The sequence below is a fragment of the Penicillium cinerascens genome (genome assembly GCF_028974065.1).
Source record: "Penicillium cinerascens strain IBT 15544 chromosome Unknown scaffold_4_segment0_segment0, whole genome shotgun sequence".
Classification (NCBI taxonomy): domain Eukaryota; kingdom Fungi; phylum Ascomycota; class Eurotiomycetes; order Eurotiales; family Aspergillaceae; genus Penicillium; species Penicillium cinerascens.
Genome location: NW_026695297.1, coordinates 2,060,060 through 2,084,447, shown reverse-complemented (window position 1 = coordinate 2,084,447; position 24,388 = coordinate 2,060,060). Strand labels below are relative to the sequence as shown.

The window sequence follows — 24,388 nt, the reverse complement described above, 5'->3', positions numbered from 1 at the left end:
GAGAAAAATGTGGCGGTGGACTACTTTTATAGTCATTTAGTAGGTCTTCTCAATCTCCCTTTTTGTTGGTGAAGAAAGCAATGAAGAAGAAGATTTTAGACCTTTTTTGATCCAAGATTGCGATTTTGTGAATTTTGAGAGGGTCTAGAGAGTATTTGGGTCACTGTCGCTGCCAGAAGAGAGTGGTCGCTAGGTGAGGGTCTCTAGAGGAGGAAGAGATTCTAGGTGCACATTTAGCTTTTCCAAGACTTTATTAGCATTAAATGGTGCTAGTCTAGTAGCCAAAAAGCTATTCTGTATAGTGGAAGTCTTAAATGCGCCTGTTCTCGCATCTACGATTAGTTCTAGGAAATCTTCTTTGTCAATAGTATTGATTCCGTTCCGCATTAAAATCGAAACCGCTCCTCTATAAAGTCTCTTTAAAACCGAGAAACAACCTATATCTAAAGGCTATAAAAGATAAGAAGCATACGGAGGCATATAGATTGCGATGATTTAGTTTTCTTCACAAACTTAGTCAAATTCAGGGGTTAAATGACTCCTATGACTATCTAGGACTAGTAAGCAATATTTTCCTACTCTTGTCCCAATATTAGGGATAAAATAATGTTTTAACTACTATAAACTAATTATATTGGTAGTCCAACTATTAGGGCTCATGGTTAGACGAGCTCCTTTTTGATTCAAGAGAAGATAGGGCCGTAAATACTCTAGGAACTGTTTTCCTTTGAAAACGAAGAGCGGAGGAAGAACACTTCCAGAAGCTCTAATACACTCAATCGAAGTCACCCACTCCCGATTTCCGACTTGCAACAGTGCTCTTTTTCTATAGAATTCCGCTGAAGTGATGATCTTTTGTGTTGCGCCAACACCTATAGCAAAACTAGACTCATCAAAGTTGAAGATATCGTCTGAAGCGACACCCCGCTTTTCAATCGTACTTTGGAGCAAATTGAACCACAGTTTAATAATTCGAGGATCTTCTGAAAGGGCTCTCCGATAGTCGTATTTGCGTGAAAGCCGAGTAGAGAGATTTAGGTGTCGTTTGACAAACTGAGAAGGCCAATTAATACCAATGGCAGAGGGTGTTTTTTTCCGCGCACGAAGTAGAAGATTGGCCATATCTCGCAATATAGGCAAAGTCAGAGCTGCACCTCTTGCATCCATATTAAGTAGCCAATTCTCTATCGATTGCTCTTCGATCTGAGTGAAAATATGACTAGATGGCCTCTTTTTAGCAGCAGATTCACGCCTATTGATCCGGGCCTTCAGAGTTGAGATAGGTACCTCAAAAGATCGTGCAGCAGCTGCAGCAGAGGGATATTTACCATCTTTTATGGCTTTTATAGCTAATAAAAGGCGACCCTCCTGCTCTGTCAACTTTTTCTTTTTATCAGAGCGTTGGGGGGCCATTGTTGTTGTGGTTAACAAATATGGATTATTGTTGAAGTGGATTTTTGATGGGGCCGCTCGGGCGACCGTGTCGCTCGGGCGACCGTGGATCACGTTAGGGGTTCTCCTTTTTTTGCTTATATAAACAGTGTAATGGCAGCATCGCTATACTTAGGTGCAGGAGCTTATAGATACTGCGCCTATTTCTATTGAGTAGGATCCTTAGGTGTTTCCTAGTTTGGAAGGAGTACTGTAATGGAGATGGAAACTGCTAATTTTGACGGGTCAAAACGATGTCTCATGGGTTTTGGGTAGGTGGAGAAAGAAGGTAAGATATGGTAAGTGTTTTGAAATTAAGGTTGGTGGGGTTTATGCCTCCGGCCACTAACCTTACTGAGGTCTCAGTAGGGCCCTACTGACCTGTAATCACGGAAGGGAGGATGTTGTAGCTGATGCCAAAGACAAAGATGGTCGTACGCCTTTATCATAAGCAACTGCGGAAGGACACCAAGTAGTGGTGGAGCTACTGGTGCAAAGGGAGAATGTTGAAGCTGATCCCAAAGACGAAAACGGTCGCCCACCGTTTAGATTTAAAAAATTCTTACAGAATTGGAATAAATAAATAGTAGTGACAAAGCTGCTATCTTCCTAGTCCCTATAATGATTCTGCTCAACGGTCTCTCAGAGAAAACTGTGATTATAGCTCTGTGACCTCTAGCATTTAGTTGCTTCGGTCATTTGAGATATAGCTAGTGACCGGCTCTACGTTATATCACGAATGATATGTAGCTTTAAAAGTGGGTAGGCATGGGTAGTCTCGGGGCCAAACTGTGCAGATCCGTGGGCAGAGATGACTACGACCTAGGAGGTCGCACATATATAGCAGTTCTTATAAAAGGTAGTACATATTATAGATTATATTACCACCCTAAAAAGGGTCACTATTCTAAGAAAAGGAATATCTCCGACTAAACCTATATACTAGGGTGTTTCGGGATAGGGTCCGGGAAACAATTATTGAGTGCTAATCGGGGAACTGGTTTCGACACCGGCTGTAGGAGACATCCGTAGTAGTATAGTATAAAACAGGGCGTCGCAGTAAACTGATACAAATGAGGGTCTAAGGGGTAATCTGTTTTCGAATTATACTGTAGTTCAGTGATGAGATGAAAATAAAAGAATCCGAAACAGAATTGAGCTTAAGTGGTACTCAAGGACACCCAGAACTTTTGCAGATTTATTCCCCAACGCATCTATAAATTTACGAGCCAAGATTCATGTATTTGAAGCCTAATGGAATATTGGTACTCCGAGACGTTTCTCGATAGAGTAGTGAATCTTGGCATTGGGGTTCGAGTAACAATCGAAAGTATAGGCGGCGACACCGATTTCCGGAAACACTGTACGCCGTAGATGAATATCAACAAAATGAGCATGAAAGCAAAAGAGAAGGGGGTATAAGATCTCGTAAACAAAACATCACAGGGGTAATAGAAACAATGAAATCAAGTAAAAAAACGATCAAGCACGCTCCATCTTCTTCTTTCGCTCCGAAAGCAACGCCTCAATCTTCCTCAACTGCAACGCAAGCCCCTTCTTCTCCGCATTAACAACAAGCCAATCTTCCATAGCCTCACGCACCCTTCGCATAGAATGCAACACCGGAAGAGCACGCCTAACATTCTCAGCCCCAGCAGCTTCCCTTTCCAAAGAAACCCATTTCTCGGCACCAGGGTTAAGAAGCAAATCAAAAACATCAGCCCACAGCTCGCGGTCCCAGTAGCGCTTCAACGACTCGTGGATCCGGTATGTAGTAGATGTGCCGGAGGAAGTGCGGACGGCTGAGGACTCGATGTATTTCCCGAAAAGCAGGACGTGGATTACGCCGGCAATGCCGTATAAATCGATTTGGTGGGTCCAGGGGCGCATCTCACGGATTTCGTTGCATTCGTGTGTACCTGTTTCCCAGTCTGCGATGAATTGGACGTTGGGGGTGAATGCGTTCATGTCGATGCCGCGGCCGAAGTCGATCAAAGCGAGACCCTTGTTTCGCCAGCCGAGGACGCCGTTTGGTGAGTAGTGGATGCTATCGCGGGAGTCTTGGGCTGGTTCGTCGGCGCCGAGGTCTAGGAGGGAGAGGGCGTTTGTAGGTGGGTCTTCTTCTTCAAGGCGGACTAGACAGTTGTCTGCTTTGATGTCGCCGTGGAGGATGCCGTTGGCATGGAGGGCTTCGACGGTACGGAAGAGCTCGACGGAGAAGAACATGGCGAGTGATTCTTCGAGGCCGCCTTCGCTGTTGTGGGTTGAGGAGATGGGTTCATTGCGGAGAATGTTGACTAGGTCGAGGAGTGTGCCTTGGCCGCGGTAGTCTTCGACTAGGAAGCTCTCGCGCTGGTGAACGTGTAACTCGTGGGCGCGGACAATGCTGTCCGTGGCACGGGAGTAACCGGTGGAATTGCGAAGGCGTTCGTGGGCGGTGCGGATCATGTAGAATTCCCAGGCGCTAGAGGGTCCGTTTTCGACTTTGACGGCTTCGAATGGGTACCGGACTGTGTCGTAGGAGTTTGATTTTCTGGTCTGGGAATCTCTGCCAATTGGCAATGCGTTTTCGTCGTCGGAATCGGAGTTGTAGGACTCGAGACTGTCGACACTTTCGGCTAAGTAGACTGGGGCATAGGCGCCTGCCCCGAGCTCACGACGGATGATGTAGCTTCGCTCAGCACCGGGGAATTCGAGGATTGGAATGTCGTATTCTTCGTCATGGCCGCTCTTGGACTTTCTGCTGTGAGCTTTCACGAACTTCTGAATCATAGAAGCATAGTTGCTGGCTTGAACGTGTCCGTGGTAGCCTGCATAGGCCGCGAGCGGTGGGTCCAAGGAATTCAAGATCGTATTGCGAATGCCCTTGTCTGTTGGATTGCATTGTGTTTCCTTGATAATCACCTCCCGATGGCGCTGTTTCGGGGCAAGAGCTTTGAAAGCAGTGGGACTGAATGGTACATCTGCCGAGGAAGTCACCGTATGGTCTCCGTGATATGGTGTCGGAGCTCCAAACGGACTAGATAGTAGAAGATCGCCCATCTGGGGTACACCGGCAGGCGTCCGAGGTTTAGACGGAGTCTTAGCATTAGAAAGAGCATTCCGAGCAGCGGTCATGGAGATAGAGGACTCAGTCCGCTCCACAATGGGGGTCATGAAGGGGAGGCGGTTCTGGGCCATGATCGCAGGATCTCTGTAAGTCCCATAAGGCGGAGCATAGTCCTCTGGCATCTGCGGCACGAACCCTTTTCTTTCGGGTGTTCCATGCTGAGAATCGTCAGGTACCCCGTCACTTACAACGGAATGTGATGTAGCATCTGCAGACTCGATACCAGGGACATCACGACTGACGCTGAACTCTGTCCAATCGTCTCCGACAATGCTACCGGGGTGAGTAGTGTCACCGTCACCGTATTCGGTATCGTCAAGAGACTTGTGGAATGTTTGTGTTTCATCGTCACCAAAGTCACTCGAAGTCGCAGAGATATGCCCAGTAGTATCCGCAGTACTAGCACAATCATCATCGTCATAGTCGCTGCCGTACAGGCTGTCGGCTGCGTCTTCTTCCTCGGCCTTCAAGGGTTGATTGAAGATGCTGTAGATCTCGTCCGTGGCAGCGCGCGTGTGCATAGTCATTGTCGGCTCCCTGGTGCTCTTCCGGCGAACCTTTGAGCTCGTAGGAGAGTCAAACTTCATTTTAACTGAAAGATAGTTAGCATCGATTTCTGGAAAGATTAGGTCATAGTAATGATTACCAGTCTGAGTCTGCGAATCGCCGTGAACCTTGAACTTCCTTGCTTTCCCAGATTTGCCTTCATGAGGTCCATCCTGCGCCTGTGGCTGAGACTGCTCATCAATAGCCAACTTTTGGTCAAATTGTTCTGGCAGGTTCTCATCAGGCGTGGGCGCTTTGGGTTGTGTCGGTTGCAGTTCACTGGTAGAGTTCCCAGAAATCTGCTGCAAAGGCTCTTTCTGAATTCGCCAATTCTTGCTCATCCAGCCTCGCTTTATAGCTCTCAATTCCTCGAAGCTGACCTCATGCGCAGGGTTCTTGTAGTCGGGGTATACTGCTTCCAGGTCGACAAACACGCGTTCTCGTCGGCCAGTTCGTGGGTTTACCGCTTCTCTTACATGGTGTTCCGGAGTGTGCTTGGGGGCACATGGTTCTTCTTGAGGATTTGGATTTGACTGTATACACAGAATCGAAGCACATAGGTCCCAGCAATTAGTCCTGTGATCGTAAATATAAGGATGGTCTAAAGGGGATGAGCAACGTAAATTGCAACTTACCTCGTCCCTGAAAATGGCCATCTTTTCTTTCGGCGCTGCTTTCTTCCCTGCCTTCAATGTCTCTCCAACCCACGGCTTTGCCTCCACTTCGTTTTCCTTCCTGCGGTCTCGCATGGATCCGATGCTTTCCCAACCCTTCGTTGCTCCGCTTGCTGCCGGCTGCTCAGTCACAGCCACGTCGGCATCAGAAAAAATGGCCATTTTTGCCTTTCCAGTCTTGGTCTTTGGAGCAGCGCCCGCCTTAGGTGATGGCCGGGAGGCCTGCGGGTCCGCAGACGTATCGGTGGGAGCAAACGGGTCCATCTTCGCGGCCAGCGCAGGGCGGACAGTTGGCAAAGCAGGTGAGGATGGCCCGGCGTCCTGCGGTCGCTCCTCGTACCGATGTTGGAATTCGCTGTATTTCCGGAGCAATCGCTCAACCGGCCGAGCCTCGCGGTCCACACCGAGTCTGAATACCTCATCGGCCTGAGTCCACCGTCCAGCACCTTCTAACCAAGCGGCAAATTCCTCATAAAACAAGGCCAGGCCCTCACCGACGTGATGCCGCGCAAGGAATGCGAATGTCTCGCGAGGCGCATCGGAAAAGAGCCTGATGTAGTGAAGCCATAGTTTGAGGTACCGGGGGTCATTTCTGTAATGTGACGATGACAGGAAAGATTTCGTGGCACGTTCGAGCAGCGGGAGGAGGCCGGACTCGGCGGTGGCTTGCGCAGAGGGATAGGCGTTCAAAGTCCATTTCACGTAGCGGTCGTAAACGTCGAGCGGGTCATCAGATTCACTTATCACTTGTAACTCATTCTCGTATTCTTGGCGGATGGCACCATTTAGTGTTCGTGTATCGTTCGGTGATGGCGACGCGAGACTGTCACTGTTGCTGCCACCAGAGAAGATGCGAGCGAGCTCTCTGGCTGAACGGCCGCCGGGAAGCGATTGGACGTTTTCCTTCTGAGCTTCAATAATGTTGAAGTCGATGAGGTCCTCGGAGGCAGCCATTTTGCCTGAGTCGTCTGTCGTGCAGCAGTCAAAATTGTCGAGGGGCTTGCACTTTCATGTTTGGTTATCGATAAACATCACATGACTGTTGCCCCGGCGATCTCCACGTGATATGGAAAAGTAGATGCAAGGCACTTGCACGTTATCCTCTTTTGATATCGTTGTTTTGACCACTCTGGACGTTATCTGACTGATCACTTGAGAAGAGGTAATTCGACCAATACCGAATTTACAAGTTAATTGCTGTTGCGGAGCAATTAAGCTCGGCACAACTCCTGGCCGAACCACACCCAATCAAATCGGGATCCATCAATTTCGGGACCGCAAGTATTCCAGAACCCCGCGAAGTCCCTTCTGGCATCACGCTCGGGACGCAATTCGGTGTTTGAATACAATGTCTGGCCCTACAAAGGAGGAAATATCCGCCCAATCGTCGAAGCAGGCAGCTACCGAGCCCAAAGTCAGCCACAAACGAAATCTGAGCAATGGGACACCAGACAGCTCTCCAGCTCGACGATCCAAACGCCAAAGATCAAACATCAATTTAAAGGAGGCTTCTTCTTCTGAAGAGTCAGACAAAGAGTCTGATCAGGACTTTGCGCCCCAAAAGAAGACACCCGCGAAGTCTACGCCGCCTAAGCCTCGGGTCAAGAAGACACCCTCTTCCGTCAAGAAGGAGACTGTTGATGACACTGATATTGTCTCTACCATCCAGACCAGTGAAAAAGTGACCGTGTCCAAGACCGAAGAGGACGGTGTCTCTGTCAAGGCTGAACCCAAGGCGGCTGCCACCACGCAAACGAAACCTGCTCCTGCTAGGCGGGGCAAGAAGACCAAAGAAGAGAAAGAAGCCGAAGCAATGCCGCTGGCACCGCGGTCCAAGGGGTTGAAAATGTTTGTCGGCGCTCACGTCAGTGCTGCCAAGGGCGTCTTCAACTCTATACACAACAGCGAGCATATCGGGTAGATTTCTTCTTCATCTCGAAACATTGGATTTGGGCTGATTAGATATCTAGAGGCAATGCAATTGCTCTGTTCCTCAAGTCCCAGAGAAAATGGGATAACCCAGCTCTGCAAGATGACGTCCGCGATCAATTCCGCAAGCTGTGTGCTGAGAAGAACTACGACGCATCCAAGTAAGTCCTCTCATCTACCATACAAGGCAAACAAATCCCTGACCAACTGCCAGGCATATTCTCCCCCACGGCTCCTACCTCGTCAACCTAGCACAGAGTGACAAAGCCAAAGCCACACAAGCATACAACTCATTCGTCGACGACCTCCGCCGCTGTGAAGCTCTCGGTATCACTCTCTATAACTTCCAGTAAGCCCAAAATCTCTAACACCATACCAACTTTGGAATACTAATCCCACCCAGCCCTGGAAGCTCAAACCAAACCCCCCTCCCAGAAGCACTCGCCCGCCTTGCTGAAACGCTCACAAAAGCCATAATCGAGACTTCAACCGTAGTCCCCGTCCTGGAAACAATGTGCGGCCACGGCAACACAATCGGCGGCTCCCTCTCTGAATTCAGAGACCTGCTAGCCCTAATCCCGAAAGAGCACCACTCCCGCATCGGTATCTGCATCGATACCTGCCACAGCTTCGCCGCTGGGTACGACCTGACCTCACCTGAAGGCTTCAAGGCGTTTATGACTGAATTCGACGAGCTCGTTGGAGTCAAGTTTCTCCGCGCTCTGCATCTGAACGACTCCAAAGCTCCGCGCGGAAGTAAGCGAGACTTGCACGCGAATATTGGTACGGGATTCCTTGGTCTGCGCGCGTTTCATAATGTTATGAATGAGCCGCGTTTCGAGGGATTGCCCATGGTTCTGGAAACGCCTATTGATCGGGTTGAAGATGTTGACGAGGGGAGTGATGGCGAGGGTAAGAAGAAGAAGAAAGGACCGAGGCGTCCTGCTGGGGCGTCGCCACCTACTGCTCCGGACCCGGGTGTGTGGGCTCGAGAGATCAAGTTACTTGAGTCGCTTATTGGGATGGATCCTGAGGGGGAGGAGTTCAAAGCTCTTGAGGCGAAGCTTTCGGAGGAGGGAAAGGAAGTACGTGAGAAGCATATGGAGCAGTACGAGCGGAAGTTGGAGACGGAGAAGAAGAAGGAGGCTAAGGGGAAGGGGAAGCAGAAGAGTCTTACTGATATGGTGAAAAAGGCTGATAGGGACTGATCCTTTCTCATGGGTTACTATCATTGGTGATATTGACCACTATAAAACAAAACACCAAGGCAGTATCTACGAGGTCGAGTATGAAGAGAATCACGCAATTGTAAAATGGAACGGCCAACAGTAGAGCCGGAATAAATGAAATGAATTGATGGTATCAGTCAAGCCGCCTTGCAATGAATGCAAGTGCGTCCATGCAATAAGAAAACACATCTGCTACCAACCCCAATATACTCGTTGCTGCATTAAACCAAAGGCAGCGTAAATCTAGTATCGGTGACATGCCAGGCTCGAACTCGGTCTGGGCGAGTCGCAGACTCCATCATTCCAAAAGAGGTCGAGCGGTCGGATCGCCGTACAGAATAACCATTATCAGATGGCTTATAGATAGATCATAGGAGAGGAGAATCAAAAGTGAGAGATGGACTAGTGAGGACCTGGCGTTTGATGGCGAACCGGCGACATAGAAGCAGTAGAGTGGATGCCTGGAGAATCCTCTCGCTGCGCCGCGGGAAGGCGGGGGAACCCGCCCGCCTCCGCCATTGAGGTGATCGTTGGCGGGGCCGATTTGATGGGAGACGGAGGCCCGTCATCCTCGGGAATGGTGGAGGTGGAAATGGAGAGCCCGTGCATAGCACCGCTGGCTCGAACGCGGAACGACCGCCGTTGGTCACCCGCGGGAGAAGCATGTAAGTCGTCGTTGGGACGTCCGGTCGGTGCAGGGCTAACCATGTCCGTATCTTGGTTGGCGACTCGGTTATATTCGCCGTACTCGCCACCGCTAGGTTCACCGCCGCTGGGTCCGCCGTCTTCGCTGTCGGAGTCCGGGGTTCCCTCGCGGCTCGAGTAGTCCTCGGCCTCGCTGCGCATCCGAGAGATCTTCATGTAGTTGTAAGCACCTATACTGCTGATGGTGACTACTAGACCGGTGATGTTGACAGTCGTGAGCTTGTCGTGGAAAATAACGCCTGCAGCACTAATCGTCACAACTTCCTTGAAGATACCGCAGATACTCAAAGTGACGACGGAAGAGCGTTTCAGAAGTGCAAATTCAGAAGAAATCATGCAGAATGCAAGAACGCCAGGGAAAATTAGCAAGGTGGCACCGAAGCCTGTTCCATGCTTTTCGGCGAGGCTGAGGAAACCTTGGTGGATTTCGTTAGGGCCCTCGATGGCGAGGGCAATGACAATTAAAGAAATAAACATCACTGGTGTGAGGAGAAAGAGGGTTGAGAACGGGTTCGAAGTTGCAGGGTGCCGAAGCAAGAGGATTTGCGTCAGACCCCATCGGAAACCGGAGAAAAAAGCAGATGCAATGACTAGAGTAAATCCGAGTGCATTGAAAGCAGTCTCTCCGGCGACCATCATCACCACACCGATCGTCATTGTGGCGATGATAATGATCAATTTAAAGGAAGGGGTTTCGAGGCGGAAAATGAAAGCAAAGAGAAGAACGAAAGCGAGCGCAGAGGATTTGCACATGGTGAGGAAGGTGAGAGAAATGAATTTGAGGGACATGTTGCCCAGTCCGATGTCGAGAGAGGTGGCAGCACCACAAGGTACGAGACGTGTGATATAGAAGAGGTTGGTGACCACGGGTTCGTTCGATTCGGAGCCCTCCGCGGGCGAGCTCGAGGGAGAGGTCGGTGGGTGACGAGGGCGCAAAGATGGAAAGATCCATAGTAAAAGAGCGGCAAAGGTGAACTGTACAAGCATATGCAGGCTGGTTGTGAAGAGAGGGAAAGGGAAGACGACATCGGTTTCGGAGAACATCCATTTGTTGTACTGCATAATGGGGGACGGATTAATTTTCTGTATCGTGCAAAGATGAGCGCAGGGGGTGGAGGTCACTCACGATGGAAATGGACAAAGAGAAGAAGTACCACATGAGAATCAAACCGGCGTTGACAGACAGCCTCTTAACGACGCTGCGATCGGCCAAGCCTAGCTGGAAGATTGATCGGGTCGACTTGACGTCTGCAATGCGGGCATCCAGCTTCCTGCGTTGCCGGCGGCGGCGGCGCCGTTGACGCTTCTGATTTGCCGTCAGGCCGGTCTCCTCATCGTACTGGTCGTCGTCCGAGCTCATTTCGATATCCCGATTATTGTCGATAGCCGATGATGATAGATCAGACGTGTCCGTGTCCTCGGCCGTCAAGGGCTCCTGCTCGTCAGACTTGAGCCCGCCATCGCCTGACCGCAGACTCTCATCCCTCCAGTCCGAAGAAGCCGGCTGTGAGGATCGCGTCGCGCCTGTGAGCATCGAGCTGCGCCGTCGGTGGTGGTTGCCGGTTGGTAACCCCATTTTCGATTTTTCGGATGGGGCTAGACGCGGTTCGGAAAGGAGGGAAGGGGGAAGAAGAGAAATGTTTGCCCCATGAGGGTGCGACCGGGAGCTGTTTCACGACGGTGCACCCTTTGGAAGGTGAAAGGAAAGCTCGAGGTAGATCGAGGTCGATAGAGAGCGAGAGACCGGGGTAAGAAGGGAAAAAGAGGAAAGGAGTAGCGGTCACGGGAAAGATGAAGAAACACGAGACTCCTTGCAAAAGCGGTGTTTTCTTCGCTGGCCGCTTGGCGTGCTAACTGGTCCGCAGCCGACTCCACTTCGAAGTCACCGATCCACAGTCCGGTCGATCCGGGGTCTAAGGGGAAATTGGGCACGAGTTTCTGGTGCGCCTTCACTGGCGGGTTGCGAATTCCGGGCGTTGGCAGGAGTCGGAGTTAAGATAGGAATGGGAATGGGACATAGGCACGAACGTCGTGGCCCATCAAGAACCCGATGTCAGGGATTTCACGGCTTCTTTATTTTTTTGAACCCGTTTGGTGCCTTTCGCGAATGGACCAAGCCTGTTTCGTCGTTCGCTGTTCTCGCAGGAGAACCACAGCATGCCACTCCCTAGACCAGTTCGACTAGATCTCTCGGAGTTAACATGATGACGATGTGCCTCCCGAGTCGAGTGCTGTACACCCTCCTTTCTGCTCGATCATTGGAGGAGCTATCGGAATAACATCTCCCCAATGCATCGGAATGACCTCAGCCAAAGCCCATCTTCATCATCATGTCGTTGTTCTCTGTGCTTCCGGCGTTTGGGACATATATGTCGGGTCTGTACGGTGGAAAAGAGCGAATTTCGGGGTTGTTTCTTTTCGCTTTCTCGCACCTCGGAGTTACAATTGCACCTGCTCGCGCCTGTTATCATTTTCGATTGAAGAACCTCACACGGGGTGATCGTCCTTTCAAGCAGCCTAGTTCATCCTATCTGTCATCATCATGGCAGAACCCAGGTATAGTGCCATTGAAGACTATGGGCTGATCGGAGACATGCACACTTGTGCTCTGGTGAGTAAGGCCGGCAGCTTGGATTATATGTGCTGGCCAGTCTTTGATTCGCCCTCTATCTTCTGTCGTCTATTGGACGACAAGAAGGGCGGATTCTACTCCGTTGCGCCCCAAGGGACGGATGACCACCATAGCAAGCAGCGGTACTTGCCATATTCGAACCTACTGGAAACTCGATGGACCAACAATGACGGTGTCGTGATAATGCTGGACTACTTCCCCGTGAGCCCCAAGAAGGGTGGTCATGCTGGCCGGGTGCTGTCGGGTTATTGCCCATGCAATGAGCCCGGAGCCAACCGCTTCAAGTCGGGTCTGCAGCACTCAGGTCTGATAAGAAAGCTGGAATGCAGCCGTGGCTTCATGGAGCTAAAGGTAGAACTGTTCCCAGCGTTCAATTATGCACGAGATACGCACACCGCTCGCGCAAAATTGGAGAACGACATGTCCAGGCACCGCCTCCAGACGGTCCATTTTGAGAGTGAGTCGGAGCGGCTGCAGCTCGAGATCTTTGCCGATTCGCGAGAGCCCGATAAGCTTGGGTACCCCAAGGCGAAACTCAGTCTGGAGGAGAAACCAAGTTTGAAGGGTCGCGGACTGGTGGCATATATCCGCCTGTCGGAGGGACAGACGGTGCACCTTGTCCTCCACAGTCCCGAGAACGCGGTTCCTAGCACGGCAATGATGGCGGCATACCTGTCAAAAATGGAGGAGGAAACATTCGACTACTGGACTGACTGGACTCGGAAGTGTGCATTCCGTGGACACTACCGGGAGACCGTTGAGCGCAGCCTTTTGATCCTGAAGCTGCTCACCTACAAGCCCACCGGGGCCATTGTTGCCGCTCCTACCTTTTCTCTCCCTGAAGATGTGGGCGGCTCCCGTAACTGGGATTACCGTTTCTCTTGGGTGCGCGACACGGCCTTTACACTATACGTCTTTCTGAAAATGGGCTACAGTCGTGAGGCAGAAGCGTACGTGAACTTTATCTTCGAACGGATCTTCCCGCACGCTCTCGAGGAGGCAGATGCGGGAAGCAAGCGGCCCTTCCTGCCGCTCATGTTCACGATCCGCGGCGAGTGCGACATTCCCGAAGTGGAACTTGATCATCTCGATGGTTACAGAGGAAGCAAGCCTGTGCGCATTGGCAACGCCGCCGTGTTCCATACTCAACTGGACATCTACGGCGAACTCTTAGACAGTATCTACCTGTTTAACAAGCATGGCAATCCAATCACCTATGACCAGTGGTCTGCGATCCGGCGCATGGTCAATTACTGCGTCGGCGTACGTCATCAGAAGGACATGTCCATTTGGGAGTCCCGTGGCCAGATCCAAAACTTCATCTACTCAAAGGTCATGCTGTGGGTGGCTCTGGACCGTGGTATCCGCTTGGCAGAGAAGCGCGCCAGCCTCCCCTGCCCTGACCGTTTCCAATGGATCAGGATCCGCGACGAACTCTATGACGAGATCATGGAGAAAGGCTACAATGTAGACCGTGGTCACTTCTGCCAGAGCTATGAGAGCCGAGACGTGCTGGATGCCTCGATTTTGATCGCGCCGCTCGTCTTCTTCATCGCACCTAACGACCCGCGGTTCATCAGCACTCTGAAGCAGATCCTAAATAGCCCGGAAAAAGAGGGGCTGTCCAGTGCCAAAATGGTCTTCCGATACGATCATGTGAAAGCTAATGATGGTATTGTTCCCGCCCTGGACTCTTTCCAATTTCTCTACCGGCTCATTACTGACATCCATGTTTCACAGGCATGACCGGGGGCGAAGGTGCCTTTATCATGGTTACCTTCTGGCTGGTTGAAGCCATGGCTCGGGTTGGTATTCTCTCTGCTGCGCAAAAATTTATAGTCACTAAAACCTGCTTGCTCGACATACAGGCTGCCAGATATGACGTCCCAATTCCCAATATTTGGAAACTCGCGCTCTCTCACTTCGACAACATCTTGTCCTACTCGAACCACTTGGGCATGTTCTCTGAAGAAGTGGCCATCTCGGGGGAACAGATGGGTAATACTCCTCAGGCATTCAGTCATTTGGCTTGTATCAGTGCTGCTATGAATCTGGAGAAGCTGGGCCGGGAATGATGGATTGGAATGTAGACTGTGGGCTGAGCCCACCCCAAAAATCGGTTTGTGCAATTCTGCCATTTGAATAGAATAATTAATACGTGAGTGATATTTCCATTTCTTTACACTCTTCTGAAGTATGTTCCTAGAAGTCCCGAGGTCTTTCTTCCAGTGCGTACACATTTGAGGTTGTCCCAAGTGGCGTTCCATTAAAACAAAACTATCATCCAACAGCTAGTCGAGTACATAAATTCAGAACGGTACCCATATGGCTGGAATAGTATTCCAAAGGAAACTGACCAAGACAGGAGCTAGGATTCGAGTTTCCTAAGGTCATCGCCTCATACTCTCCGAGTATGGACAAGACAATTACGTAACCCCGCCTCCTGTGCAGGTGATCCACGAGGCGTCGGGGCGATCCGCTCCAACTCCACTTTGTTTGTTGCTTCCTCAGTCCCCGTCTCTCTTCGCAACTCTTGAATAGGAAAGCTTCCCTACCATTCGGCCTATTGGCATGGGTCTACTTGTCGAACTGTGCCCAGGTTCTATGCTGTCGCGTTAGAAACCTTCTCATCTCATGGCGGACGCCCGCTCGGACTGGGCTGATCGCCCAGCCTCCGATCTCGCGTCATCATCGGATGAGGAGGATTTCGTCTCCAGCCAAAGCACTGCCTCTGCGGAACCCGATGGCCTTGCAAAACATGACCTCTCGACTGCGCTCGGCACACTGAATTTGCACCAGGCATCGAGCCGTAGCTCTGATGAACACAACTCCACTCGGACCTCGACGCCTGGCACCGGAGCGTCGATGGAGACCACGTCGGACACAGAGACGAGCAGGAAACCAATGCAGCTTCTGGAACTGCCGTTAGATGTCCTCAAGGACATCATCAAAGAGGTGAGTATCTTGCCGTCATTGAATGCCTCAAATATTGCAGTGTCTTGGGACTGAAGCTAATAGTCGTGATATGTAACAGGTTACGCATACGAATGACCTTACCTCGCTGGCTTTGACGTGCTCTACCCTCCATTCCCTCACTGTTCCGCATATGTACTCCCGCTTCGATATCGTCTGGCCTGAATCGCTAAACCCGACCACCGAGGATTATTCCGGAGTGGATGCCTTGTCATATGGGTTGTCGACTCTGGTTATGGGAGAGGATGTCTTTCATCAACTTGCATTCCTCAGGAATGATAGATCGACATGTGCATGTTCACGCTGCGGCTGTGATGACTATGGACATCAATCTTCCCAGACGCCTGAATCGAGATTCGGGGTTCAGCCGCGACGAGGAAATTATTACGCGCAGTACACTCGGACATTCTCCATCGGAAATGGTCCCCTCAGTTGGGTTCAGGAATACTCGGTGAACAGAGAAGTGGGCAAGATGCTGGGCACACTGGTTGCCTTGGCTGTAGCGCGGATGGTCAATCTCGAAGCGTTCGTCTGGGACATGCCAACGGGCGTAGTTCGTGAAATCTGGCTCGCGCTTGCTTCACTTGCAGACCGACCAGGCCACCGTTGTCGCCTGGAACGCGTCTGGGTGCGTTGGCACGATAACTCGGAAAATGCCCTGCGCATGTCGAGTACGCCAACTTCGACGCTGACACCCGCAAGCCGTCCACTACAAAAATACAAGCATGTGGAACACCCTTCTTTGTCTGTGCTGCCACCGCTCAAGAGTGTGGCTGTTCTTGACATAGATGAACCGGCTTATGTGGAGGAGCTTGGTGTTCTCATTGAACGATCCCGCCGTCAGTTGGTGGAACTGCGCATTGGCATTGCCATGAAGGCACATATGGCTCCCTGGGTAATTTGTAAAAATGAGACTGATCTGCTTTGGGAGTCCCTGATGGGCTGGCCGAAGGCTGGTGGGATTCTCAGTATTCTTTCCAAACGTGAGCCCAAGACTCAACAGGTTGAGAATGTCGCAGCCTCCTCAGATGATGGCTTTGCATCATCGGATCCTTCAGCACCATTATGTCAAAATCAACCCAAAAATGGGACTTCTACACAAACGACAAGCTTACCGCAAGCTCCCAACCAACCCAATGGGGTGCCGCACTCAGCAAGCCCTCTTTCGCCACCTACACGACCTCATCTGCCAGGTTTCTTCGCTCAGCCTAGTGACGAAAAGCTGAATCTTGAAGTCCTTGAACTGGAGCGTGTCCCTCTCTCTATCCCAACTCTCCTGCCAGCCCTGGACTGGACTCGTCTCACCACTCTTACCCTGATGCGATGCGACGATCATGAGAACCTCTGGAGGGCTCTCCGTCGGAAGTATGCACCGCCAGCGATGCCGCCAAAGCGACCGCAGAGCGGAAACCAGCCACGACAAAGTTTCAGTACACCTAGCGTACCGGAATACTCGCTTAAAATCAAACATTTGCGGACCGACACCGTTTCTCCATATCTCATGCTATTCATCAAAGATACTCTGGCACCAAATACATTGGAGAGTGTCTATCTGAATGAAGGAGCGGGCTATGAATCTTCTGTTCATATTGATGCCATCTACAGGCACATTCTTCGAAAACACCGTCTAAGCCTGCGAAATGTTTCGATTGATGCCTCTGAAAGGTTTGGGATCTCAGATAATCGGCATGGTAACGTGGATTCTATGAGCCATCGCTGGCACAAGTGGATGTTTAATCACGAAATGATCTCGTTCGTAACAAGCGGGCGGATGCCGCAGCTGAGAGAGCTGGGAATGGCGATGCATTATCGAGACTGGGTAAGATAGGAATTTCCCTAAACACTTCGCGCTATCAGGCAAAACTAACATTTTTTTAGCACTATTTCCTGCAGAGACTCCCGCACATGCCCCAGCTCCGTGCCTTGTACTTGCTTAACATAAGCCACAGCCTGCACCGCGATCTCAAAGAGCTCGCTTTGCAGGTCCTCGACATCGTCAGCATTCGCCCAGAACTAAAAATCACCTACATCGGCCTCGAGATGAAATGCTACCAAATCCTGGAAGCAGCCGCCAACGGCACTGACGAGTTCGACGATCCCCAAGCAAACGACCACTCCACAATGAATGGCGATGACTCTGTCTTTGATCCCGCCTCTTTGACCGATGAAGACGACGAGGACGTAGACGGAGGGGAACAGGACCCCGATCTCCTTTCCAGCGATCTCTCCGACGACGACTACGACGCTGACCTGGAAGAAAGCATATTCCGCGTTCGGTTCAAGCTACAGGAGATTCTCTTTTACGACGATAAGATATCCATTTTCAAGGCGCGCCACGGTGTAATTTGATAGGCTTTTACTGCTTCTGCCTCTGCTTTTCCTTTTCGATTTAGTATATTTGCAGGCATGGGCAATCTATGGAGTTGTGGCTTTTGAATTTGCTGTATGATACCACGTGGACATTAGTTAGGCTTGGGGTGGTGCATGGTACCTTTCACAAATCAGATATTCATTTGACTGGCGTTTAAAATTTTTCCATCATTCATGCACACTATTTTGCCCTTCGGGTTCTGCGAAGACATAGGAATAGCGTTAAAAATGGGTCGTCCTCAAAGATAGCCTGCCATTCTTTGGAGACGGTCGCGGAAAAGGCGACCTTCCTTTTGGAAGTAAGAGAAGATGTGGATGCGAGTTTCGATACTAGGAATTGATTGCATCAATCAGACTGTGTACAGCCGATTATACCTAAATAAAACCAACATATCTTGCTTCTTAATTCCGATGAAGCTCAACAACAACAGCCTCAGTAGAAGGCAACTCTAAATCAAGACGCCCATTACTAACTCGTAGCATATCAGAGGTCTCTTCACCAGACTGCGCAAGTCGCCCATCAGTATAATTCCAGCTCAGCCCGCCCCAGGAAATTCCCGTATCAGCACTAGCACCAGGCCCAGTAAGCCTCTTATCCTCAGCAGAACGCACATCCTCTGGTACACCCAGAGATACTTTCTGAGAAGGACGAGGGTATGTAGTCGTAGAGTTCCACTCGTCAAGGTTGACAACGACATATTTGGCCAGCATACCCGACTCGTAAACCGCGTATGCCGACAAGTCATCCCGTCCCAAACCGAGAGACTTGACCTGGACTGTTGGGTGACGACCAATTACGTCTGCAGCGACGAGTTGGCCGTAAAGCGGAGGCTTGACTTTAGGATCTTGGCCGTTGTATTCAACTGGGACCCATGCGGTGTATCCGAAGGTTGTGCCTTGAATTAGATTGAAACGGGTTATGTCCTGCGAGGATATATTAGCTTGTAATCAATATGTATAGATGCGGTGTCGAACCAGAGTCATTCCGTAAAGCAAGTCATCAACCAGCCAAAGGGAACTGCCAAATACACCTTCTACTTGAGCCATGTTTAGATTGACGTAGTCACTATTCGTCTCACCAAGGAGGAACGGGATATTCGGGTCATAGGCTCGCAGAGCTTCCATGGCTGGGACGTATTGGGTCAGGTTTGCGGCGATGAGCGTGTGGTTCATAAATGACTCTGGGTGCAGTTAGTCGGATTTGTCCGCAGGGACGTAATCGGCGATCTTACTTCCAAGGCGCACCCACTCTGCATTCCCCGCAGCATATTGATGTTGCGACACCGACTTGACATGTCCAGTATTGTCGATTCCATCTTTCCAGAATGCCTCAGCCCTGTGATCTATCAGCATCTGAGAGCCAACATGAATCTCCAGACCATGAGGCAACTCACACACTCCACCCAAACACAAATGTCAAAGCCTGGTAAATCTTCCACCAATCCAGCCCATACTTATTCCCCTTCATAACACGCCTGGAAATAGCATCTGCAAAATACTTCCACTCACGCACATAGTCCGCCTCCGTGTAATTCAGTGGCCGCACCGAGCCAGGGTAAAGATCTGGTTCATTCCCAATCTCAAAAGCAAGCAGATTGCCTTTGATATGTTTCAAAGCTACTTCAGCCTCGGCGATGGCGTTTTCCAGGGCGTTACTCTTGTTATTGGCTAAGTTGACGCCGAAGGTCCAAGGTGTGGGGAAGGTTTCGAAGCCTTCGAACCAGGTTGGTCCAAGGTAGACTTCGAGGGGAATGCCGTTGTCAAGTTCTTCGGAGAGAATGATCGACTGTGTCTGGGAGGCATTGTAGATGGCGCGGTCTCTGGATTCTTGTTAGGTTGGTGTTACTTAAGACTGCCCAGGTGAATGTAGACTTACCCTGATGTACCACCGACGCGGATGTTCGGCCATGATCCGGTCTTCTCATAGAAAAGGTTGACAATGTCCTGGGAGAAGCGATTTGGATGACTCTTATTTCCTGATTTCGATTAGTCTTGGTCTAGTTCTCCGGTCGAAGGTATACCAACCCGCATAATCCGCAAAAAAGTGAACAGGAAACGAGAAAGACGCAAACGAATGCTCCACGGGCTTTGAAGCTCCTTCAGGCAAGTGTGCGGGGGCATAGATATTGACAATGTCCATCGCAGCCGCAAATGGGCTGCAAATTATACAAGTAACCCAGAATGAAGGACGCATATTGTGAATAGAAGCCGACGGTCAGAGAATTTATCTCGAAATGAAGCTACAAACTACCCCGGACTTTCCCAGCTTTTATAGGAGAATCTTCTATTACCCCAGATTACGAATGAAATCATGTTAAATGCGTCGATTGTGCAACTGGTTTAGGTTCTTGCAACATCTTCGGCGGGGGTTAGGATCTCGCTTGGAAGTCGGCTCGGTTGTCGCCTGTTTCTCCACCGTGTATATGGGCAAGGCAGAAGGAGTAAAATATTCCAAGCTTGGATATATTATTGGAGAATCAAATATATTACACGTTTCTACTCCGTCTCCAGACTTGTTTACGCTTGTTTAATGCCCTTGGCGGGTGCATTCTCGCGGGGCTCCACTTAGAATCTACTCTACTGCCTAAATACCGGATAACGGTTGACCACTTAACTTGTTCGCTATCATATCAATTTCAGATGTAAGATATAGTCATGTTCGAAATCAGTGCACTAGTTCTCCACCTACTATATACCCCGCAGCTAGTCCTAATATACTTTGATCACGTATTGCCGCTTTCTCGACACTACTCCGTTATCTAGAAAGAACATCCAAATCAACTATTTAACGCTTTCTTGTATATAGCGTATAACAAACTGTATGATCTTGAGTGCTATAGTTTAACTCCTTGGCCTCCTCCTAGACACTGCTCCACCCCCTCCACAGCACTTAGCCAGCTAACACGATCCTTGACATAGATCTCACGCCTCGGCTTCAGCTTTGTCTCGTGTAGATGGAAGTCGTCTACCGTACCGACACGTAGGATACTCTTTCCCGGGAACGCTTCACCGACCCGATACATAAGCGTGCCGCAGGTGGAGCAGAAATAGTTCGTCATCAATTTTCCCGATGAGATAGTGTTCGACTGACCGTATGCTGTTAGATTGTCGCGACCGCGAACGTGGGTGAGATATGTGTCTAGGACGGTGAAGTTCGTGGCGAACATAGACGCCGTGATCTTGCGGCAGTCAGTACAATTGCAGACAAAAGTGCCGACGAGGCCAGGCTTTTGGGTGGGAAATGCGAGCTGCACGATGCCGCAGAAGCATGTTGCGGTTGCCGAGTCTTTCTTCGACCAGCCATCGCCAGCGACCCCTGCTAGAGGGAAGTAGGGCTTAGATTTATCAGTCGGCGTAGCCATAATAGTGATTTGTGTTTCGCAAAGTTGTAGTTTTATGATCCGGCAGTGTTGGTTGATGACTGCAGACGTTGTGTGCGACAGTTGGGTGGTTGACTGGTTTGACAACGTACAGGAATATTAGAAATCAGCTTTAGCGCCCATCCCTCTCCCTCTTTGTCCCAGCGCCCCACCAGAATCCGCTATACAGGAGTAAGCGAAAACATGACCCACTTGATTTCTGCTATTGTACCTTGGGTCAGGACTATAGTCTTTCTTAGGGAATCGGACGAGCACGAGGACACCAGTCCGAGCCCTGAAGAATAATTTCAGTAGTCTGGCACTGGCGGCTGATCTGCTGCATTGACTCCACCTCTATGATGATCGTCGAATTAAACAAAGTACTCTGCCTGAAGGGGTGGGGTGGTGGTTCTCCCATACCCCCCCCCCAAGGCGGAAGACACCGGTAGGCGCGCAATCAGATCGCTGGGTGGCCTCCTGACCCTTGGGAATGGGACGGGAGCTGATTGAGCGCCATCCATCTTTTAACTTCAGCATAATAGGTCCGCCACGGATTGTCATGCCACTCTACCTACCGTTTACCATGATGACGTTACTCCAACGATTAGGCTTCCTTTTGCAACCCAATACTTCCTTGTATCATCTCGGAGTAATATGACGACGATTCGGATCGCAGATGATGCGCGTCAAGGTGGTGAAAGTCGCTTGAGTGGTGAAGGCGCTATCTCCAGGACAACATCCACCGTGCAACCAGAAGGAGACGAAGGCGACGATAACATCTACAATATCCGCTCCCAGGCCAGGCTTCCTGGTCGGATCAGCCGCATATCCACAGGTCAAGAGCAAGCAGATGAGGACCCCAGTTTGCGAACACCTGGCGACTTCAAAGAGAAGCAGGTGTGCAAGACTTCAAGCAGGGTCGATCTAGGACGTCTTAACTCACACGTGATAGAACTTCAAGGGTAGGGTCCTTCTGTGGCTAGCTTACCAGTCGATTGGCGTCATCTATGGCGACATTGGAACCAGTCCCCTTTATGTATTCTCGTCAACATTCAGCTCGGCACCATCACGACAGGACCTCGTCGGGGTACTTTCGATAATCATCTGGAGTTTATTTCTGATGGTGACGGTCAAGTACGTGCTTGTTATCCTTCGCGCGGACAACGATGGCGAAGGGGGGACGTTCAGTACATATGCTCTTCTGAGCCGTTATGCAAGCAATCCTGCACCTTCTGTGCTCTCAAAGGCCCAAAGTCCACTGACTACTGTATTAGATGAACATCACTTACCGCGATCCCAGGGAGGCCTCACTAGTTCGGATGAAACGGTATCTGTCTGGCGACCTCGAACGTGCTGGTCAAAGAGTGCGACATCGCATCGAATCTAGCAAGGTCGCTAGGGAAGTATTGAAAGTCATAGGAGTGTTGGCCGTGACGATGGTCCTTTCCGACGGCCTCCTTACCCCCGCGCAATCAGTATTGGGGGCTGTGCAAGGGATTGAAGTCGTCCAGCCCAATATCTCGAAAGGCACTGTGATCGGTGTCACTGACGCTATCCTGGTAGTGTTATTCTCCATTCAGCCGCTTGGGATAACCAAGATTTCCTTTGCCTTCTCGCCAATCATTGTCATCTGGCTTGGATTCAATGCAGCTTTTGGGATCTACAACCTTGCCAAGTATGATGCGACTGTTTTTGAAGCCTTCAATCCAGGTCTTGCTTTTGAGTTCTTAATCCACCACGGCGAAAAGGGGTGGAGAATGCTTGGTGGAGTTCTCCTCGCGTTTACCGGAGTCGAGGCCCTCTTTGCGGACCTAGGAGCCTTCAGCAGACGAGCAATCCAGATCAGCTGGCTATGCTACGCGTTCCCATGCATTTGGCTGGCATATATAGGGCAAGCAGCGTATATCAGCGTCCACCCCGAGGCCTATTCGAACCCTTTCTTCAACGCGGCGCCACCCGGTACAATCTACCCCGCCCTAGTGATTGCAATTCTTGCCGCCATCGTTGCCTCGCAAGCCATCATATCCGCAACCTTCCAAGTAAGGGACCAAAAACTATTCCACGAAGATGATGGGGCTGATACTTCTGGTAGCTCCTCACGCAGGTGATGAAGCTCTCGTACTTTCCCCAGTGCAAGGTTGTCCATACGTCTCGAATCTTCTATGGTCAGCTTTACATTCCGCTCGCGAACTGGCTGCTGATGATTGGAACTATCCTGGTGGCGTCAATCTACAATAACGTAAGTCGTATGACTGGACAGCACACTGATTACATTGCTTCAAGACGCTGATCTTTCCGATAGACTAAATCACTTGGGGATGCATATGGGGTCTGTGTCATGTTCGTGACGTTTTTCGACACATGCATGGTCTCGTTAGCTGCAATGTTTGTGTGGCGAATCACCCCCTACCTCGTTTTTTTCCCGTGGCTCATAATCGCGTGTTTGGATGGCACTTATCTTTCATCGGCGCTCACCAAAGTCCCTTCTGGTGCCTGGTTCACGATCACGCTCTCCTCAGTGCTTGCAACGATCTTTCTTTTGTGGCGATATGGAAAGGAACAGCAATGGTTGGCTGAAGCCGAGGATCGATTCCCTACGTCACACTTTGTGGCAACGGAGTCAGACGGCCAAATGCATCTGACTGAGAGATATGGCGGCAGCCCCATCGGAACTAGTCGCGGTCTGGGAATATTTTTCGACAAGGCTGGCGAAACTACTCCGATAGTGTTCAGCCAGTTCGTTCTTAAGCTCACATCAATACCGGAGGTTACCGTGTTCTTTCATCTACGGCCCCTTGAAATACCTTCAGTGGCCCCGGAAGACCGACATTCTGTTTCTCGTCTTGCCATCCCGAATTGCTATCGGCTGGTTGTCCGATATGGCTACAATGACGAAATTATTACACCACATCTTGCAAGCATCGTCGTCGATCAAATCCGGAGGTATCTAATGTTGGAAAAAATGCCACGGCCAGACCGTTTACCTTCATCGCCTGTAGAAGCCGTCGCGAATGAAGGTCCCTCCGCAGAATATGGCGGCACAAACAACCCTGCAACCGATAAAGACGCGGACGGTGGAAGAGAATTAAGTGATCGACTAACCAGACTGGAGGGGGCGTATGCACACAAAGTTCTTTACATAATTGGTAAGGAACAGATGAAGATCAAGACTGATGCTTCATTCCCCAGGAAGGTGTTGCTGCACCTTTTCTTATGGATCAGGGATAACACACGCAACAAAATGGCTAACCTTCGGGTGCCGACGGACAAGGTGATTGAGGTGGGATTCTTGAAGGAGATATGATTTCCCATGTGAATGCCTTGGACGCCATTCGAATAGAATGGCGGAACCAGTTCAATGACCACCCCTGTCTTGCACGCACAGTGGTGCGAGTTTGGCCGGCCAGCAGGAGTACATTTTATTATCAGGG

General features: G+C 50.4%; 8 protein-coding genes across 8 annotated transcripts; 4 read left to right on the top strand and 4 right to left on the bottom strand.

Annotated features, from left to right (window-relative positions):
• Positions 1-2,913: 2,913 nt before the first annotated feature.
• On the bottom strand, positions 2,914-6,714 carry N7498_008764 (putative checkpoint protein kinase (SldA); the record flags this gene model as incomplete). The annotated part of the gene is made up of 3 exons (XM_058455826.1): positions 2,914-5,132; positions 5,187-5,619; positions 5,722-6,714. The coding sequence occupies 3 exons, from the start codon at positions 6,712-6,714 to the stop codon at positions 2,914-2,916; spliced, it is 3,645 nt and encodes a 1,214-aa protein (XP_058305814.1).
• A 394-nt stretch (positions 6,715-7,108) lies between these two features.
• Positions 7,109-8,897, top strand: N7498_008763 (DNA-(apurinic or apyrimidinic site) lyase APN1; the record flags this gene model as incomplete). Its single annotated transcript, XM_058455825.1, has 4 exons — positions 7,109-7,677; positions 7,731-7,850; positions 7,904-8,038; positions 8,093-8,897. 4 exons carry the CDS (start codon positions 7,109-7,111, stop codon positions 8,895-8,897), a joined length of 1,629 nt encoding a protein of 542 aa, XP_058305813.1.
• A 423-nt stretch (positions 8,898-9,320) lies between these two features.
• Positions 9,321-11,199, bottom strand: N7498_008762 (putative nucleotide-sugar transporter; the record flags this gene model as incomplete). The annotated part of the gene is made up of 2 exons (XM_058455824.1): positions 9,321-10,679; positions 10,750-11,199. 2 exons carry the CDS (start codon positions 11,197-11,199, stop codon positions 9,321-9,323), a joined length of 1,809 nt encoding a protein of 602 aa, XP_058305812.1.
• Positions 11,200-12,165: 966 nt separating this feature from the next.
• N7498_008761 (glycoside hydrolase family 15 protein) lies at positions 12,166-14,330 on the top strand (the record flags this gene model as incomplete). Its single annotated transcript, XM_058455823.1, has 3 exons — positions 12,166-13,927; positions 13,996-14,060; positions 14,124-14,330. 3 exons carry the CDS (start codon positions 12,166-12,168, stop codon positions 14,328-14,330), a joined length of 2,034 nt encoding a protein of 677 aa, XP_058305811.1.
• A 559-nt stretch (positions 14,331-14,889) lies between these two features.
• N7498_008760 (uncharacterized protein) lies at positions 14,890-17,577 on the top strand (the record flags this gene model as incomplete). Its single annotated transcript, XM_058455822.1, has 3 exons — positions 14,890-15,210; positions 15,290-17,047; positions 17,107-17,577. 3 exons carry the CDS (start codon positions 14,890-14,892, stop codon positions 17,575-17,577), a joined length of 2,550 nt encoding a protein of 849 aa, XP_058305810.1.
• Positions 17,578-18,000: 423 nt separating this feature from the next.
• Positions 18,001-19,792, bottom strand: N7498_008759 (glycosyl hydrolase family 79 C-terminal domain-containing protein; the record flags this gene model as incomplete). The annotated part of the gene is made up of 6 exons (XM_058455821.1): positions 18,001-18,522; positions 18,574-18,779; positions 18,831-18,934; positions 18,993-19,418; positions 19,475-19,574; positions 19,624-19,792. 6 exons carry the CDS (start codon positions 19,790-19,792, stop codon positions 18,001-18,003), a joined length of 1,527 nt encoding a protein of 508 aa, XP_058305809.1.
• Positions 19,793-20,432: 640 nt separating this feature from the next.
• Positions 20,433-20,960, bottom strand: N7498_008758 (GFA family protein; the record flags this gene model as incomplete). The annotated part of the gene is made up of 1 exon (XM_058455820.1): positions 20,433-20,960. The coding sequence occupies one exon, from the start codon at positions 20,958-20,960 to the stop codon at positions 20,433-20,435; it is 528 nt and encodes a 175-aa protein (XP_058305808.1).
• Positions 20,961-21,611: 651 nt separating this feature from the next.
• Positions 21,612-24,261, top strand: N7498_008757 (uncharacterized protein; the record flags this gene model as incomplete). The annotated part of the gene is made up of 5 exons (XM_058455819.1): positions 21,612-21,854; positions 21,910-22,044; positions 22,232-22,996; positions 23,050-23,196; positions 23,260-24,261. 5 exons carry the CDS (start codon positions 21,612-21,614, stop codon positions 24,259-24,261), a joined length of 2,292 nt encoding a protein of 763 aa, XP_058305807.1.
• Between the last annotated feature and the right edge of the window lie 127 nt (positions 24,262-24,388).